Here is a 15,417-nt window from a genome sequence, read left to right on the forward strand (position 1 = left end):
TATTTTTAGAATAGTAGCTCACAATGATTTTTTTAAAGTCGTTACTTGATCTTTTATCAAAAACAAAACGTAAAAGCATAATTCTTAGTAAAAATAATAAGAAAAAGAGTTTCTCTAGTAGTTTAACAGTGTTTGTTATCTGATAATAGCATTAGAGATTAACATTTTTTTTTTCTTTTAATATACTTTTAACATTAAGTTAGTTTGAGATTAATTTTAAATAATTTTTCTTAAATTATTAATTGCTTGTAGGTCTACAACTTTGAATTTTGTTTATAAAATTGGAATAATCGTCATTCAAAAAGTTCATCTTTACTAAGATTTTTTCAGTTTCCCTAACTCGTTCAGCAGTGAACAAGTTTTCAGCTTTTAACTTGTTCATTGTGTGACCATCCTGAAATATAAAAATATTTTATACAATTACTTATCAAGCCAAACATGTTTATTTACATTCATTTAAAACATTTTTCTTAAGACTAATAAAGATTTTATTTTTTCTAAAAAGTTAAAATTGTCGAACTCAAAATATAAATATTTGATTAAAAATTAATTTTTTATTTGTTTTAAAAACTTTCTTTTGGTTTTCAAACTTTTTGTTAAGCTTAAAGTTTAAAGACTATAAATACAATTAAATAAATCAAGTTGATAAGAAAGCGAAATATTTTAATGAAAACTTTTCGGCACACCATGAAATTTTAACAATAAAAAAGCTTACTTTAATATTTTTAACAACTGGATATTTTGTAACTAAAATTGAATTTAAAATTAATGTAAAAAAATTAAAACTATATTTCATAAAAACTGTCATAAGTTTGTTTAAGGAAAGTATAGTTCATCAAAAGTATTAAAAATTCTAAAAAACATTTATAAACAAGCTATTTTTATACAAATATGTATTATTCATTATCTTTAAAAAGTATTGAAAAGTTATATAAACTTAGACACTATTCCCTGTAAAATAAAGAGCTATCTGTTAAGTTAACACTTTAACTGATGTTACTAAAAACGAACAAAGATATAAAGTGTATATATACATAAAAAATCTTACTCTTTCATTATAAAAATTATCCATACATAAATGTTTTTGATAGGAGTTTCTTAGTTCATCTTGAAAGCTTAATGATTGTTTTTTCAGTTCTTTTAAAACTTTTGGAACGTCTTCGTTGCTTATTTTTCTCAGTTTTTCGGAATTTAGCATAATTTTCTTAGTGTTCTGCACAATATTCAAATTCTCTATAACAGAACATATTCTCTCTAAGCAACTAATACTATGATCAGCTATTCGTCTACACATTAAACGCTATTTTTATATTGATTTGAGTGTCTTTTAAAAAACTATCAAGTTTAAAGACAATTTTTAATTACTTTTAGATTTCCCATTTTTAGAATAGTTCCTATTTATGATTTTTAATCTTTTTCGTTTTATTATTATTAAAATAAATTTTTATTCAATAGTTTAAAATAAAGTAATTGTGTCAATATTGTTTTGATTTTTTAAAATGTATACTTTCAAATTTAAAAAAAATTTACAAACATCACGATTTAATAAGTGCGCTATTTTTAATTATGTTTGTAAGATTTACTTAGAAATAAACCTTAATACAAGTTTTAAACTTCAAACAAATCTATTTTTCAAATTAACTTATATTTTATTTTAAAAATAAAGGTTTTTTATTTAGTGACTTTTTTAATGATAAAACACTTGAAAATGTAATAACTAACTTCAACCAACAAAATATTTTCTTTGTTTATTTTGTACTGTAAGTTCATTTGGTTGTATATTTTGATATCGCATTCTTTTACTTCATTTTGACAGTAAGTAAGCTGCTCACTCGATTGCATATTTGCTTCTTTTAACAAATCTTTGGAAGATTGCTTAAATATTATTTACATTGAAATATAAAATATCTAAAATTATTTTATGTTTTCTGCTTTACTTGTACTTTCGAATTCACATAACATTCAGTTCTTATATTTCCTAAGTTATATTTCAACTATTATCAATATTTTTAATAAGTACAATGTTTGTATTATTGTAAGTTAATGAAAAAGTTTTCTAAACGTGAAAAAAAAAACACTATGTGCTTTTTTTTATGAGCAGACTCAAAGTCTAAAAAGTACTTACTAAGTGTAACCTAAAAATTACAAAAAAAAAATTTTGATAATCATTTGTAGTTTTTATAAAAGTGAAATAAAAAAGGTGAGGAAAAACCATTCTAGTTGTTCTAAATAGTTAACCTAAATTTAAGGCAGTTGATTTTAAATGAGTAGTTTCAAAAGATTATTTTAAGTCTAACGAACAATATAAATTTTATTCATGCTTAAAACTAACAACTAAATAAACACGGGTAAGTTGCCGCTATATAATATTTTTTAGTTTATAGAAACAGTTTGTAAAACTAATATCTACAATGTATAAAAACTCAGTTTCAAACTTTAAAAATAAAATGTTTAAACTTTTATTTTGTACCATATATTGTTTAACTAAAAATATTATTTAAACCTTTTGTCACTGCATTCATTTTAACCTTTTTTTTCCTAAATAGAACTACATGACGAAACTGTAGTTATGGTTTTATATATAGTTTAGGCGAAAGTTAATATAAACTTTTGCTAAACATTGTTAGTTTAGAAGTTTGTAGTAAAATATTTAGCTTTATTTTGAAACAATTTTACTTTTGTTTATACAACATTTGTCGGTTTAAAGACTCTAAACTAAACTAGCAATTGAAATTAAAGAGTGTGCACTAAAATATTAACAAAATGTTTATATAAGCTTTAATTACTTAATACTTATACTAATGATTATACAACAGAAAATATTGTTTTATTAGTTGCACATGTTTTATTTTTTTTATTTATAAACAGTATCTAATATAATTTGTTCGAGTATTTTTATCGTATTTTACTTAATCTATCTTTACTTGAAACGTAAATTAAAATCTAGATATGATACTTTTTGTGAAAACTAATAAATAGACGTATCAAAAATACTTTTTTTTTATAACCTTGATACTTATAAACTTTTATGATTTTTCACTTTATTTCACAAGTTATTTCAGTTGTTTAAAATATAAAAAAAACTAACGATCGATTCAGATTTTTCCAAGATAAGTTCACGAGTTTGTTTTATAGACCCAACTTTTGACTTTTCATCTTTTCTTAAAGAAACTAAATCTTGCTTTACTTTCTCATACAGCTCGCTGAGATGTTTATGCTTTTTTCTAAGTTCGACAACTTTGCCCAAATTTTCTATCAAATTAGATATCTATAGTCTTCAACTCAAAGGTCGAAAATATTTTTTTTATTTAATTTTATTTATTTATCATAGCCTTATCAGCAAAGCATACACATTGAAGTATCTAAAATATTCTTTGAAAAACTTGTATTAGCAAAAGTATGAATTTGTAAACTTCATAACATATTGATGTGACTTATTAAATATTTTATTTCTAAAAATGTGTATAAAACACATAAAAATTTTTATTTTTATACTAATAAAAAATTACTTGGAATGTTTTTAAGATAGAATCAAAATATCTTTAAGAATAAATTGTAAAATAAAATACTTAGTATTTTCTATATGGCTTAATTTGTATATAAAACTTAGATTTATGATAATAAAACTAAATACAAATTTTTTACCTAGGCAACAAAGTATATCTGGAAACTTATTTTTACAAATTTTAGTCGGTTTTTGACGAAAACTTTTAGTAAAAGTTTTTTTTTGATAAAATAAAACGGACTTACTAATTTTGATATAATGTTTATTTTTGATATTTGTTTTAACATATAAAGCTTTTGATTTTTATTGTGACTTAATATGAAAATTTGTATAATTAAAATATTATAACTCGTATAAGTTATAATCACCTATAGCTTTTTTATTATTCATTTTTTAACTGGCTTAATATTAGTTTTGAAGCTTTTTATATTAAAAAAAAAAAAAAAAAACCACAAAAATAAAATACAAAATCTAAACCTTGTTTCTTCAGTGAATTGCGAGATAATTCTGTTTTGTTAGTATCTACTTCATCTAACAGTCGTTCAATTTCCATCAGCCATTCTTCTCTCTCTCTTATTGATTCCTTTTGAAATATTTCTAAACTTTTAGAGGATTCTTCGTTTTTACGACGGTTCAAGCGAGACTCTCTATTTAATTCGTGTGTCTAAAATATTGGGAGATTTATTTCTTTAATTAAATAAGTTTGAAAATAATCTTTATTTTGAGTTTTTGTCTCAACTGTTAGGTAGTTGCAATAACTTTAACTTTACTCTTGAGTTTTTACAAAACGTGTGAAAAACATGAAAATAATAATTGCTGTTTTTTAATAAACGTCGTTGAGAAAAAGTTTTTTTCTTTTTTCAAATTGCACGTAAGTATCACACCGATATAAACTTAAAGTATTGTATTTTATTTAAGTATTTGTAGAATAATAATTACCAAACATAATAGATACTTTTTAAGACAAGTAAATGTAGTTATAAAATGTGCTTTTTACGTAGATCAAATTTTTAAGAACGTGTATCGTACTATTATCAACATAAAATAAACTTTTAAAACTAGTATTAATGTACTTCAACATAAAAGCTACTTAAAAGAGCTGGAAAAGATAAACTTAACAAACTAATAAAAATAAGATTTTACTAACTAAAGTTAAATATTTCTTTAAAACAACATAGAAAATATTTTGAAACATTTCTAGTACATAGTTGTCAATTTCCCATTAACGAAAAACTTTTGAGCTCAAAAAAAAACATAGATATATCATAAGTTTCTCATTAATGTATTATTAAGTTTTAAACACATATTTTAAAGGTAAAAAAAATATTTAAAAAATTTTAAAGGCAAATAATAATAGTGATATTTGTTATAATTTAAGTAAATATTTTAAAACACATCAAAGGTATTACAAATTTATACATGAGTAGTAATAAAGTATATAAAACTTTTCTAGAAACTAACCCTATCTAGGCTGTTTTTGCAACCTTCTTTAAGTTGTTCTATTTTTCCTGCTAAGATTTCGTTTGAATCGTGTAATTCATCTATATAACTTCTCAGTTGTTTTGAATCTTTGTCATTTTCAATTACGATTCTTTCTCTGAATCGCGATTACTGTTTTAGTATTTTTAGACTATTAACATTAATATTGAAAATATTTACTTGTCATATTTCTTTTCTATCAGTTCTCTTTGTAAGTCTTCGATATCGTCATTTATTTCGTCCATGAAATCTCTTTCATAATTAAGAAAGCAATTAATACTTGATAATTACAATTTCTTTTAAGATATATGTAATTTGAAGAGTATTTTTATACAGTTACTTACACAGGAGTTTAAAACAAGCGTTATAAACAAAAAGACTGTTAGAACGCTTGCCAAATTTTTTTAAATTTAGATAAAATAATAATGTATTTTTAATATAATAAATTACTCATGTTTTTCAGCATTAGATTTACGCTTGACCATAAGCTTTTTGTTTTTCACAGTTGTCTTTTCAAGTTCATCTTCGAGATCGTCCAGCGTGGTTTTGAAGTCATTTGCACTAAAATTATTTCAGCTTTTAAGTATCTAGCTTTATTTTTTTTTTCAAAATGATTTTGTTTAAGTTAGGAATTACTTGATCCCATTTAAAAAGTTATAATTTTAATTATATAGTACTTTTCAGTTTTCTCCTTAAGTAGAGTTTTAAGATTCTCACTCAGTTCTGCTAGCTCTTCACCACGAATAATTGAACATTTTTGTTGTTCTTTTAAACTTCCCGTTAATTCATGTCCCTTTTGCTTGTTTTCCATGACCTGTTGTTTAAATTTTGATGAAACGGAATGATAATTTATTAAACAGCTATAATTAACACACATCAGACAAGTTTGATTTGGCTCTTTTAATTTTCCTTTCGAAGTCTGTGACCAAGTTTTCAAAGTCTTTAGTAGCTGATTCTCTGTTTATTGATTACTTTGTTTATTGTCTATTGATTTGTTTATTACTTTATTTTGACTTTGCTAATGAATAAACAAAACCTCAAAAAAAAAAAAAAATTGTTTTATTAACTTTTTTGTTATACGGTTAATACGTTATAAGCTTATTTAGTTCTGTAAAAACATGTAAAACTTGTATTAATTATTAAAATCTTAACTTATGTCTTCTTTTTTTAAAGGTTAATAAAATGTACTTGGTTATTTAATTTGCAAAAGTTTTGTATGTTCATTTAATGTAAACAACAGCTTCTAACAAAGTTGTACAGTAAGTTTTCAAACCTCTCATTACATAAGCATTCGTTTTCGTCAGTTAAAGTTGAAATTTTTCCTTCAAGTGTTTTCTTTTCATCATTTAATGCGACAGATCCTCTTTTTAGTTTTTCGATTTTCTGATAAGAACATTATTGTTAAATAGGAAAATACAAAACTTCTCAAATACACTTAATTCGCTTACATCCAATTCAGTGTCTTTTTGAATCTTTGCTTCAAATAGTTCTTCAGATACTCTATCATTTATTCTACAAAAATCGAATGTATTGAAATTTAAATAATCAGATTTTTTTTTAATTTTTAAAAAGTACAATAAATATGAAAATAACATTTTAAAATTTAAAGAAATTTCTCTATATTGATATTTTTTGAATGTATTATTTGTAATTTTAAATTTGAATTATTGTAATCTAATAAAATATGTGTCGCCATAAAATCCAGTATTACAAAACAAACTTTTTTAAACGAAGCTTTTCTTTTCCTTCCGTTTCAGCCTCTTTTTCAAGTTCTAGCTGGAAGTTTTTATCTAATAGTCTCACAAAACAATAAAAAATTATCATAATAAACCTCATAACTTACTATTTCTTCTTTTAGTTCTTCTTGTTCTTTCTTGTTGTTTTTCAAGTAGTCTTTCAAATGGTCAGCCAAAAGAACTCTTCCGAGTTTGTACTCTTCTGTCTGGTTTGTCGACTCGTGATGTGCATCTTTAGTTTCGTTGAGCAGTATTCCTTGTCTTTTTTAAATTAAAAAATAGTTTCATGCTACCTTTCCATTTTATTTTCTATTTATTCGACCAAGCTTCTTTAAAGCAGCAAAATTATATAATAACTTCAAATGTAAGAAAATCAAAGAGTTAGTCTTACTGCTTTTAAATAAAACATAAAAGTTTTTTAAACCTTATTTTTCAATTAAATTAGTATCAAAAGTTAGACAGTTTTTATATAATAAGCTGTTTATGTATAAAACTTTTTGTTAGTTATGCAATAAAGTTTTAGTGCTTTCATATCTTATAATTTAATTTTATTTTAGAAATCATAAAAATTTCTAAACACCAGTTGCTACTTACTCAGACTTTTCGATCAAATGAGCGTTTAGCTGTTCAGTGGTTTCTTTTTTAGCTCGCTTACTTTGCAATTCAAGCTTTTCGTTTTCAGCTTGAATTTGGTTAAAATTTATTTCAGTTTGGTTTGTCTCCGTTAAACACAGTTCTAGTTGTTGATGTTTTTGATTAAATTCTTCGGCATATTTTTTTCTTAGCTTGACGACTGATTCTATAAAGTTGTTCATTAAAAATAAACAAATACATAACACAAAATAAATTCTAGATATTTGTCTAAAATAAAAGAAACAGTTGCCGTTTATTTTCTTTGTATATTTTTGTAATAAAATGCAATCAATAATTAATGTATAATAGTATAAAGATTATTAAAATTAATATTACTATATGAAGCTATTTTTTTTACTTTTCTAAAACAATTACTTAACAAAAAATAATCTAAATGATTTTTAATTAATTAAATAACATTTTGGGGCTTAACCAAAAAAAAAGTTATAAAAAAGTATACGTCAATTCTATTACTACTTATAACTGTTTTTTTATTTTTAAAGTTATCCCAAAAGTTAAACGACACTATTCTATATAACATATTTGTAACAATAAAAATGACATACAATATATTATCTTTTCAATTGTTTTTTATTTGATTCAGATATGTTTATTGGCATTTATTTTAAAATTTCTAACATATTAGTTTTGGCTTCTCTAAACTGAAGTTTTAATATTCTAATTTTGATCATAATGTTAAGAATTAAAATACATATATTCATAAAGTGTTTCGAACTTAAATTAAAACAAATTTTTGCATCAATAAGCTTAAACTTATGAATTATTCAGATTATAATTTTGAAAATTAAATATGCATATTAACAAAAATAACTTTCATATGCATTTTAGTTTTCATATTGTGCACCTCTGCATGTAAACAAATTTGTACAAAGTAAAATTTTCTTTGCACGTCAACACTTTTTTTTGATTAGTTTTGATAATTTTCTATAGTTTTTAAATATTTTTTATGCATTTGAACTAGTGCTTGATCACTAGTTAATTTAAGAAAGTTAACTTTTTTAAACTGAATACACAAAGCTAAACTCTTGTTTTTATAAAAACGGAAAACAAAAACCGTTAAAGTTTTTCTCATGAAGTTTAGGTATTTCGTACAAAGATTGTCGTTTGCGGCTATTCGTAATCGTCACCACTTCTAGTTCTTCACGAAGACTTCTCCTTTCTTCGTTCTTAAAAAAAATATTAATACATTGTAAAAGTTACTTTATTGTTTTAATTTACTTTAACAACTAGAAATTTTGTACATAAAAGTTTGTAGTTATATGTGAGAGCAAAGGGCTATTTTTAAAGTAGAACTGTTAATTGTATTAAAAGGATAAGAAAATTTTTGTTCAGAAAAACAAGTATAAAAGCGTGTACTTCAACATTTTAAGCTCGTATTAGCTGCTGATAAATATTTTTTTTTGCTAATGAGAGTTTTGCGTACTTTATACTTCAAAGGTGGCAATCATACTTCTCAACTTCAATAAAAGGAGAATGATCAATTATAAATTTTAAACTCTATTAACAATACAATATTTCACTCGTTTAAAAATGAGATCTTCAGTTGTTTAAAATCTTATTCAAATAGAATTAAATCTGTAAGTCTTAAACAATATTATAATTTAAGTGCTTCGTCTAGCAAAATAAGTAGTTTTGTTAAGGTTTTATTTAAAATAAAAAGTATATTAGACCTACTTTAACTTACTAAACTTAAAGTTTTTTACATGAAAGCATATAAGTCTTTTTCTAATTATGTTTGAGTGGTTTAATAATGATAACTTATTTTATGCAGATCCAAATATTATAAATACACTAACAAGCTTTTTTATGCCTTCAATAAGTAAATCCAAGGTGATTTTGTGATCTTTGGAGAATTCATTTTCGTCTAAACTCTTTCCTAAATTGAGTAAAGGTTAGCAATGTCAGTAAAAGTAATGTACATTACACAACTTAATAAACACTTTGTTCTTTGTAAACTGTAACAGTTGTAGTTTAAGATTGTAACTAGAAGAAAAATTTGTAGTTTGCGTTTTTGATAAATATAGTATAACTTGTCGTCTTTACTACAACTATAAAAATCAGTAAATATTTATTAAATCTAAAATATTAAGTACTATAACGAAGTAACTGCAGCCCGTGGAAGACTTTTTCTATATTTTATTTGAAAGTTTAAGTCAAATCAAGATAAAACACTTATTCGTTTAGTATACATTTTCTTAATTACTTAGATAGTTGACTTTTGTCTTTCATATATTTTCAATTTTTTAGTTAATATTTTTCAAAACTTTTCAATTATTTTCACATTTGTTATTTTTTATTTTTTTTTTTATCTAGTGCTTTGTAAATAATAAAATAAATAAAAACTACTGGATTTAGATGTTAAGCAACTACAACTTGAAAAGTACTAGTCTTATATGAGTTTCGATTCATTTTATATTAGCCTATACTAAAACTTTAAAGTTAATTAAGTATTTAAAACAAGATCAATGAACCAAAAGCTTATATAAACTATAACAAACAATTATATAAGCTATAAGAAAACGTATATAAAGTATTACTAAACATTCCATAAATTTTTACTAACTCTGTGCCTGTCTCTTTTTTTTCTAACTGTCTTCAAAAAATTTTTCCAGAAAATTTCAAAACTTATTACATCTAATACATGTTAGTTAGGAAAAAACACTGATTTTTTTAATACTTCCAAATTAAAACTAGCATTGAGAAGTTGCATTGTTTTAAACAGTCTTTATAGTAAAAATAGAAGTTTACCAATTTAGATAAGCATTTACAGCGTGGACATCACCTTGAACCCTTATCAATTTTTATTTTTTTTTAAACTTATGAGACTTAACAAAATATAGTTATGCAGATTCTTTAAATATTATATGATTTAAGTGAACCTTTTTGTTTAAATGAAGTTGTTTTTATTACTATAAAACGCGTTTAAATTAATAATCATCGCAAGTATTAAGATTTAGAATATTAATTTTTATAAGAATTACTGATAGACTCCAATTTAACTCTTAGACAACTTATTTATGTTAGCTAAATACCTATATAAAACAAGAAATTAATACTATAAAGACTAGATGAAAAAAATACTCTATTACTAGTAAGTTAAACTTCTTTTAAATGTTTACTATTTTATAGAGTTTATATAACAAAATAAATTTAATTTGAATATCACTTGAAAATACTAGATAAAAATTTGTTCCAGCTGTTTCTTCACTTTTATAAGAAAAACATCGTTTTGTTCAGTAAAGTTTTTCAACATGTTAGATACTTAAATATTTATAACTAAAATGCTAATCTGACTAAAAAAAATTATATAAAAAAACGATAAACGATAACCACTAAGTTTTATTTTTGTTTCGTTACGCTTGAATAACTTTTTTAAGTTATAATTCATCTTTCTACTTATTCTCTTTTAGCTTTTTGAAATCTAACTTCTATATTAAGTCTAACTTCTATATCAATATAACGGCATATATATAAAACTTTAGCTATCAGCAATAAAAATGTTTTTAATTCTATTTTAATACATTTAAAAAAGTTCAGTTCATGAAGTAAAACTTTGGTAAGCCTTTATCTTCACTGAAAAAGTAAAAAACATTGAATAACTTAGCATTATATCTTTAGTGTTTTTTTTTAATTCATTAAGCTCAGACTAAGATTTAAAAAAAAGTTTATTAGAAGTTTTAAAATAAAATTTGTCGTATAAATAAACTATTGAAAATTTTGAAAGTTGTTTTATTTACTTTATTTGGTAGAAATAAAGTTTATAAAAAAGTTTGCTTGTAGCTTTGAATTTATCTAGTTGAAAAATATATAAAGATAAAGCAACTTAAGGAAACATTGCTTTTAAATTATACTTCAATTTTAACTTTGTTTTTTTGCATTATTTTTTTTAAACTTGAAATACAAACTAAGGGGCATTTTTTTAATTAGTATATATTTTACAAAATTTAATTAATTTTTGATCAGTCCTTTTTAATTTCTATATGGTGTTTCCTAAATTTTTGTAAAACTTTCTTGTAAAACTTGTAAAAAAAAACCAATTGTAAAATATAAACTAAAGTAGCTCACACAAAACTTTTTTCATATATAAAAACTTGTAAAGGTGCATTCTGTTCTTGATCTTTTGTTAATTCAATATGTTTAAACAAACTACAACTTAACCAATGCAATTTAATTTAAAAATCATATTAAAGCTTATATATTCATTTTAACGACTTTGATAAGTTTAAAATGAAAAATAACATGTCTAATTCAATTTTCATTTCGTTCGAAAATAACAAACGAGTTACTTATTGCTTTTTTTGTAACAACAAAATTTACTATATTATTACCAAGTAGCTTTAATTCTTCAAAAACTGATTCAATATCACAAAGCTGAACATTATCATCTTTCTTAATTTGTGTTTTTGCATTTTTTGTTTTTTTATTTTCTTCCATTAATACTATTAAAACAAATGTATGAAATAATTTTGTCAGCTCAAATCAAGTTTAAAATATCTATTTGTAGCGCCTTGTAACTAAGACAACTTGAAAATGTGGCTATTTAGTATTTGGCGTATAAGCAGTTGTTGTTTATGTCTACTCTACTTTTAATAACTTATGTTATTAAGTTAAATAATTTCACTGAATTATGTAGTCAAAGTTTTCCTTTTTTCTTTTTTTTTTTTAAACCAGGTAAACTTATTAGAAATTAATAAATACTTGAGGACAGTGAAAAGAAGTTTTGACGTTTGTATTAGCTTATACATCATAAGATTAAAAAATAATTGATTTAAGCAAAACAAAAAAGTTGAGTTTATTTTATTTGCTAAAAAACTTTTATAGATAAATTTTTATGTGCATTAATAAATACTTTTGCTACGGTTATAACTTTATGAACTTAACTAAAAAAAACAACTTAACAAAAAATTTTTAGTTAAAAGATTCTAAATTTAGTTTATTATAAAAAGTAAAACTGTACATCTTAAATTGATTTACAATTAATTTTAATAGAAATGCCTATTCAAGTTAAAAAATAGTTAAAAACAAAATATATTTTTTTATTTTAAAAATAACTATATCTTTTTCAATTAGTAGTTGTATGATTAATGCATTAAACTAAATAGTATTTTATTTTAAATTTGTTTTAGCCATGTTTAAAGCTGAGCGGCTGTTCTAAAAAATTAAATTAACTAATATAACCAACTTAAAACAAATTACTTTAATATTTTATAAAACTATTAGACAGGAAATTTTGAACTGGTTTAAGAGAAAGTAATACTATTTGTCGCTTTTAATCCTAAATTGGTGATAAATAATTTAAACACTTTAAATTAATCTTTTATTACACAACTTGTTTATTAGAATTAACTAAGCTAGTGTGCATTTCTTCAAAGATGGCATGGAGAAAAGAAATTAGAATAGGACTGTAAGAAGTGTAGAAAAAAAAAATTAAATAAAAAAATATTCATACATCCATTCTTAAGCTCTTTTTATCCTTGCAAAACAAATTTTGAAATTTAGGCAATTTTGACCAAAAAGTAGAAAATAAATACTTTCAATAACTTCAAAAGATTTTGCAGAGCAATCACGGCTTTTACTGTAAAAACACAATAGCTTCTTATAGTACGAGCTACTTTGGCAGAATTATCCCGGAGGTTTTTGAAACGATCTAAAGGAAGCTTGAACAAATCGAAACTAGTGCAAGCGGGTGCACGACTGAGCGGTCAAATTCTGAGAATAATTCAAACTCTTAAAATGAAATTACAGGGCCACAATTCAGAAAGTAATTTTTATCTAAAGATAAAAGAAAATTGTATGTAGGTTAAACTATAATCTATAAGTCTTTTTTCTTTCCTGAAAAATATTTTTTTTATTTATACATTTTTGAAATATGGGTAAAACAAGTTTTAGAACATAGTTTTTTTTTGTACCTTTTATATATAAAAAAACATTTAAAAATACAAAGATATTAATAATACTTATATTCGTATTTTTATTATTTATAAATTTTTTTTTTTTTCGAAATATGGTTTCTTGAATATTATTTAAGTATTTGAATTGTCGGAAATCGAATTGTCATGTAACCGGTGCAAGAAAAAAATCGCAGGTTTTGAGCATGAATCTTTTGATGCAGCAAATAAGTTTTTTACGACCATAGTGAGGTATACGAATACTACCACGGTTTAACTAAGCTTGACAGAAAACCCGTTCACCCAACACACCCTACCTTTAAACACAGGCCTCGTACTTTATCGGTTACAATTTATCTTATCGAAACACTGGCCTTACCTCCACGCTCGGTGTTGAACTCAACGCAAGTGTCAGTTACTGAATCCTACCAATCAAATGCCAATGAACAAGCACGCGTCACCACCCGTTTGTTGGCGGCGTTAAATATTTTTAACGGACATCACATTCACGGCCTTGTACTTGTCGTGAAAGTCGCTTTTTATCAGACAATTTGGCAGATTTTGTATGAAATTAAGTTTTAACGAATTTATTTTTCTGGGTAGATTTTCAGCATCGACATAATGTACATTACTAAAGTCACCTTCTTTATCAATGTATTCACCGCACCCCCTTCCACAAAAAGTATGTAAAAATATTTTTGTCGACAGTACCTAGTACTTACTAACCTACCTATTGTTGAATTTAAGCTTCTTCAAATATTTTTTTTTAAAGTCTCAGCTTAGTAGTGTTTTTTTGCTGCATCACTACACTCATTATCTATTGCTAAACAGAAAATTTTGTTTTAATAAAATTTGAAGCTGAAATTGTTAGGAACGAAAATAAGTTTTGAGCAAAAATATCCTGCATACTCTTTACTTTTAAATACTTTATGATCCTACAAGGTATTATCTCAAGCTGCATTAAATACTTGAAGCCCTGAATAAAAAGACAGCAAAGCCCAGTGCTTTCAAAACAGCAGTGTATTAAAAACCTTGGCAGTATATTATAAGTTAGTAAAATATTACCCAATCAGAAGCGACTAAGATTAGCAGCTGACGCCCTCTAGGTCATCAAATCGTATCCTACAGTAGAAAGTAGAAACAAAAGACAATTTGTCACTTATACAACACTGAAATTCTTGATATCAAAACATTTCCTTTACTTTTGAGGTTTCGTTTATTTTTAAATACATTATTCTTAATGATAATCGATAAAAAAATTGCTAGTTTAAAATACATATTTTAAAAGAAATATTGTATCAGCCTTTAGTTTTCTGAAGTTCTACTAAATTTTCTACAACAAGTTTTTGTTACAAAATAAATTATTAAAATAAGTTTTAGTTTTTAAATTTATTATTATGTAGATAAATAAAAAATGCCTTTTTGAATAGCAAACCAATTTAACTGCTTTTTTCAAAGCTATTTGGCTTATACTAAATCATAAAAACAACAATAAAATGCATACTATACAGGTGGTTATTTTTATAGAAGTGGCGCTAAAGAGTAGCTAGAAACATAAAGCTAAAATTTTAATTAAGTGTAATCATGGATGAAATTGGTATAAGACTTGTGAAAATTAATTGTCAAAAAACTTGAAAAAGGTGGCTAATTGTAGTGGAATCTGGGATAAATCTGGAATTTGTAAACTAAATATCAAAATTTAGTACTTTAAAGAAAAAGAATTTTGAACAAATATGATATATAAAAAAATCATTATGAATAATCCTGAGTAATATGTCAAGACAAAAAAAGGTATCCGTGGTGTGCGACTCAATAACCAAAAGGTTCTTTGTTCACCAGGTCCTAGGGTCAAATATTTTGAGCATCTTTTTTATTCAGTCAATAAACCATGATAATCTGATTTAAAGAATTCATTAAAATCCTGAAATATTTTACCTATTTTTTTTTATATGTCCAACAAAGTTAATAAAACTTTTTTCCTAGTTGTGAATTACAAAAAAATATAAAATAAAAGTTTAATAATGTAATGAGCACCTTGTCTTTAAACAGAAACAAACATTTTTTTAAACAAAAAGTTTACAGATCATATTACTTTTTATAATATATATTTTAAAAGAATCAAAATAGAAAACTATCTACTTTCATATTGCTAAGA

At 23.8% G+C, this 15,417-nt stretch overlaps 1 protein-coding gene across 1 annotated transcript; it reads right to left on the reverse strand.

The window, feature by feature from the left end:
- Positions 1 to 221: 221 nt before the first annotated feature.
- On the reverse strand, positions 222 to 11,826 carry LOC145842577 (uncharacterized). The gene is made up of 18 exons (XM_082950043.1): positions 11,703 to 11,826; positions 9,171 to 9,250; positions 8,429 to 8,540; positions 7,315 to 7,519; positions 6,828 to 6,981; positions 6,705 to 6,760; positions 6,433 to 6,496; positions 6,258 to 6,367; positions 5,860 to 5,941; positions 5,662 to 5,798; positions 5,435 to 5,545; positions 5,165 to 5,236; positions 4,967 to 5,102; positions 3,983 to 4,169; positions 3,089 to 3,252; positions 1,723 to 1,875; positions 1,049 to 1,213; positions 222 to 394 (listed from the first exon to the last, which is right to left on the reverse strand). Exons 1-18 carry the CDS (start codon positions 11,806 to 11,808, stop codon positions 239 to 241), a joined length of 2,250 nt encoding a protein of 749 aa, XP_082806169.1. The 5' UTR covers positions 11,809 to 11,826; the 3' UTR covers positions 222 to 238.
- Positions 11,827 to 15,417: the final 3,591 nt, after the last annotated feature.

The sequence above is a fragment of the Thalia democratica genome, chromosome 8 (genome assembly GCF_965202585.1).
Source record: "Thalia democratica chromosome 8, ktThaDemo2.hap1.1, whole genome shotgun sequence".
Lineage (NCBI taxonomy): Eukaryota > Metazoa > Chordata > Thaliacea > Salpida > Salpidae > Thalia > Thalia democratica.

What these genes read in the sequence shown, in the direction of transcription:
- LOC145842577 (XM_082950043.1), bottom strand. Translation starts at nt 11,808, where the DNA reads ATGGAAGAAAATAAAAAAACAAAAAATGCAAAAACACAAATTAAGAAA. An exon ending in TCATGAGAAAAACTTTAACG is followed by an intron (nt 7,520 to 8,428) that starts GTTTTTGTTTTC and finishes ACAACTTTATAG; the next exon opens with AATCAGTCGTCAAGCTAAGA. An exon ending in GAATGCTTATGTAATGAGAG is followed by an intron (nt 5,942 to 6,257) that starts GTTTGAAAACTT and finishes ATCAATAAACAG; the next exon opens with AGAATCAGCTACTAAAGACT.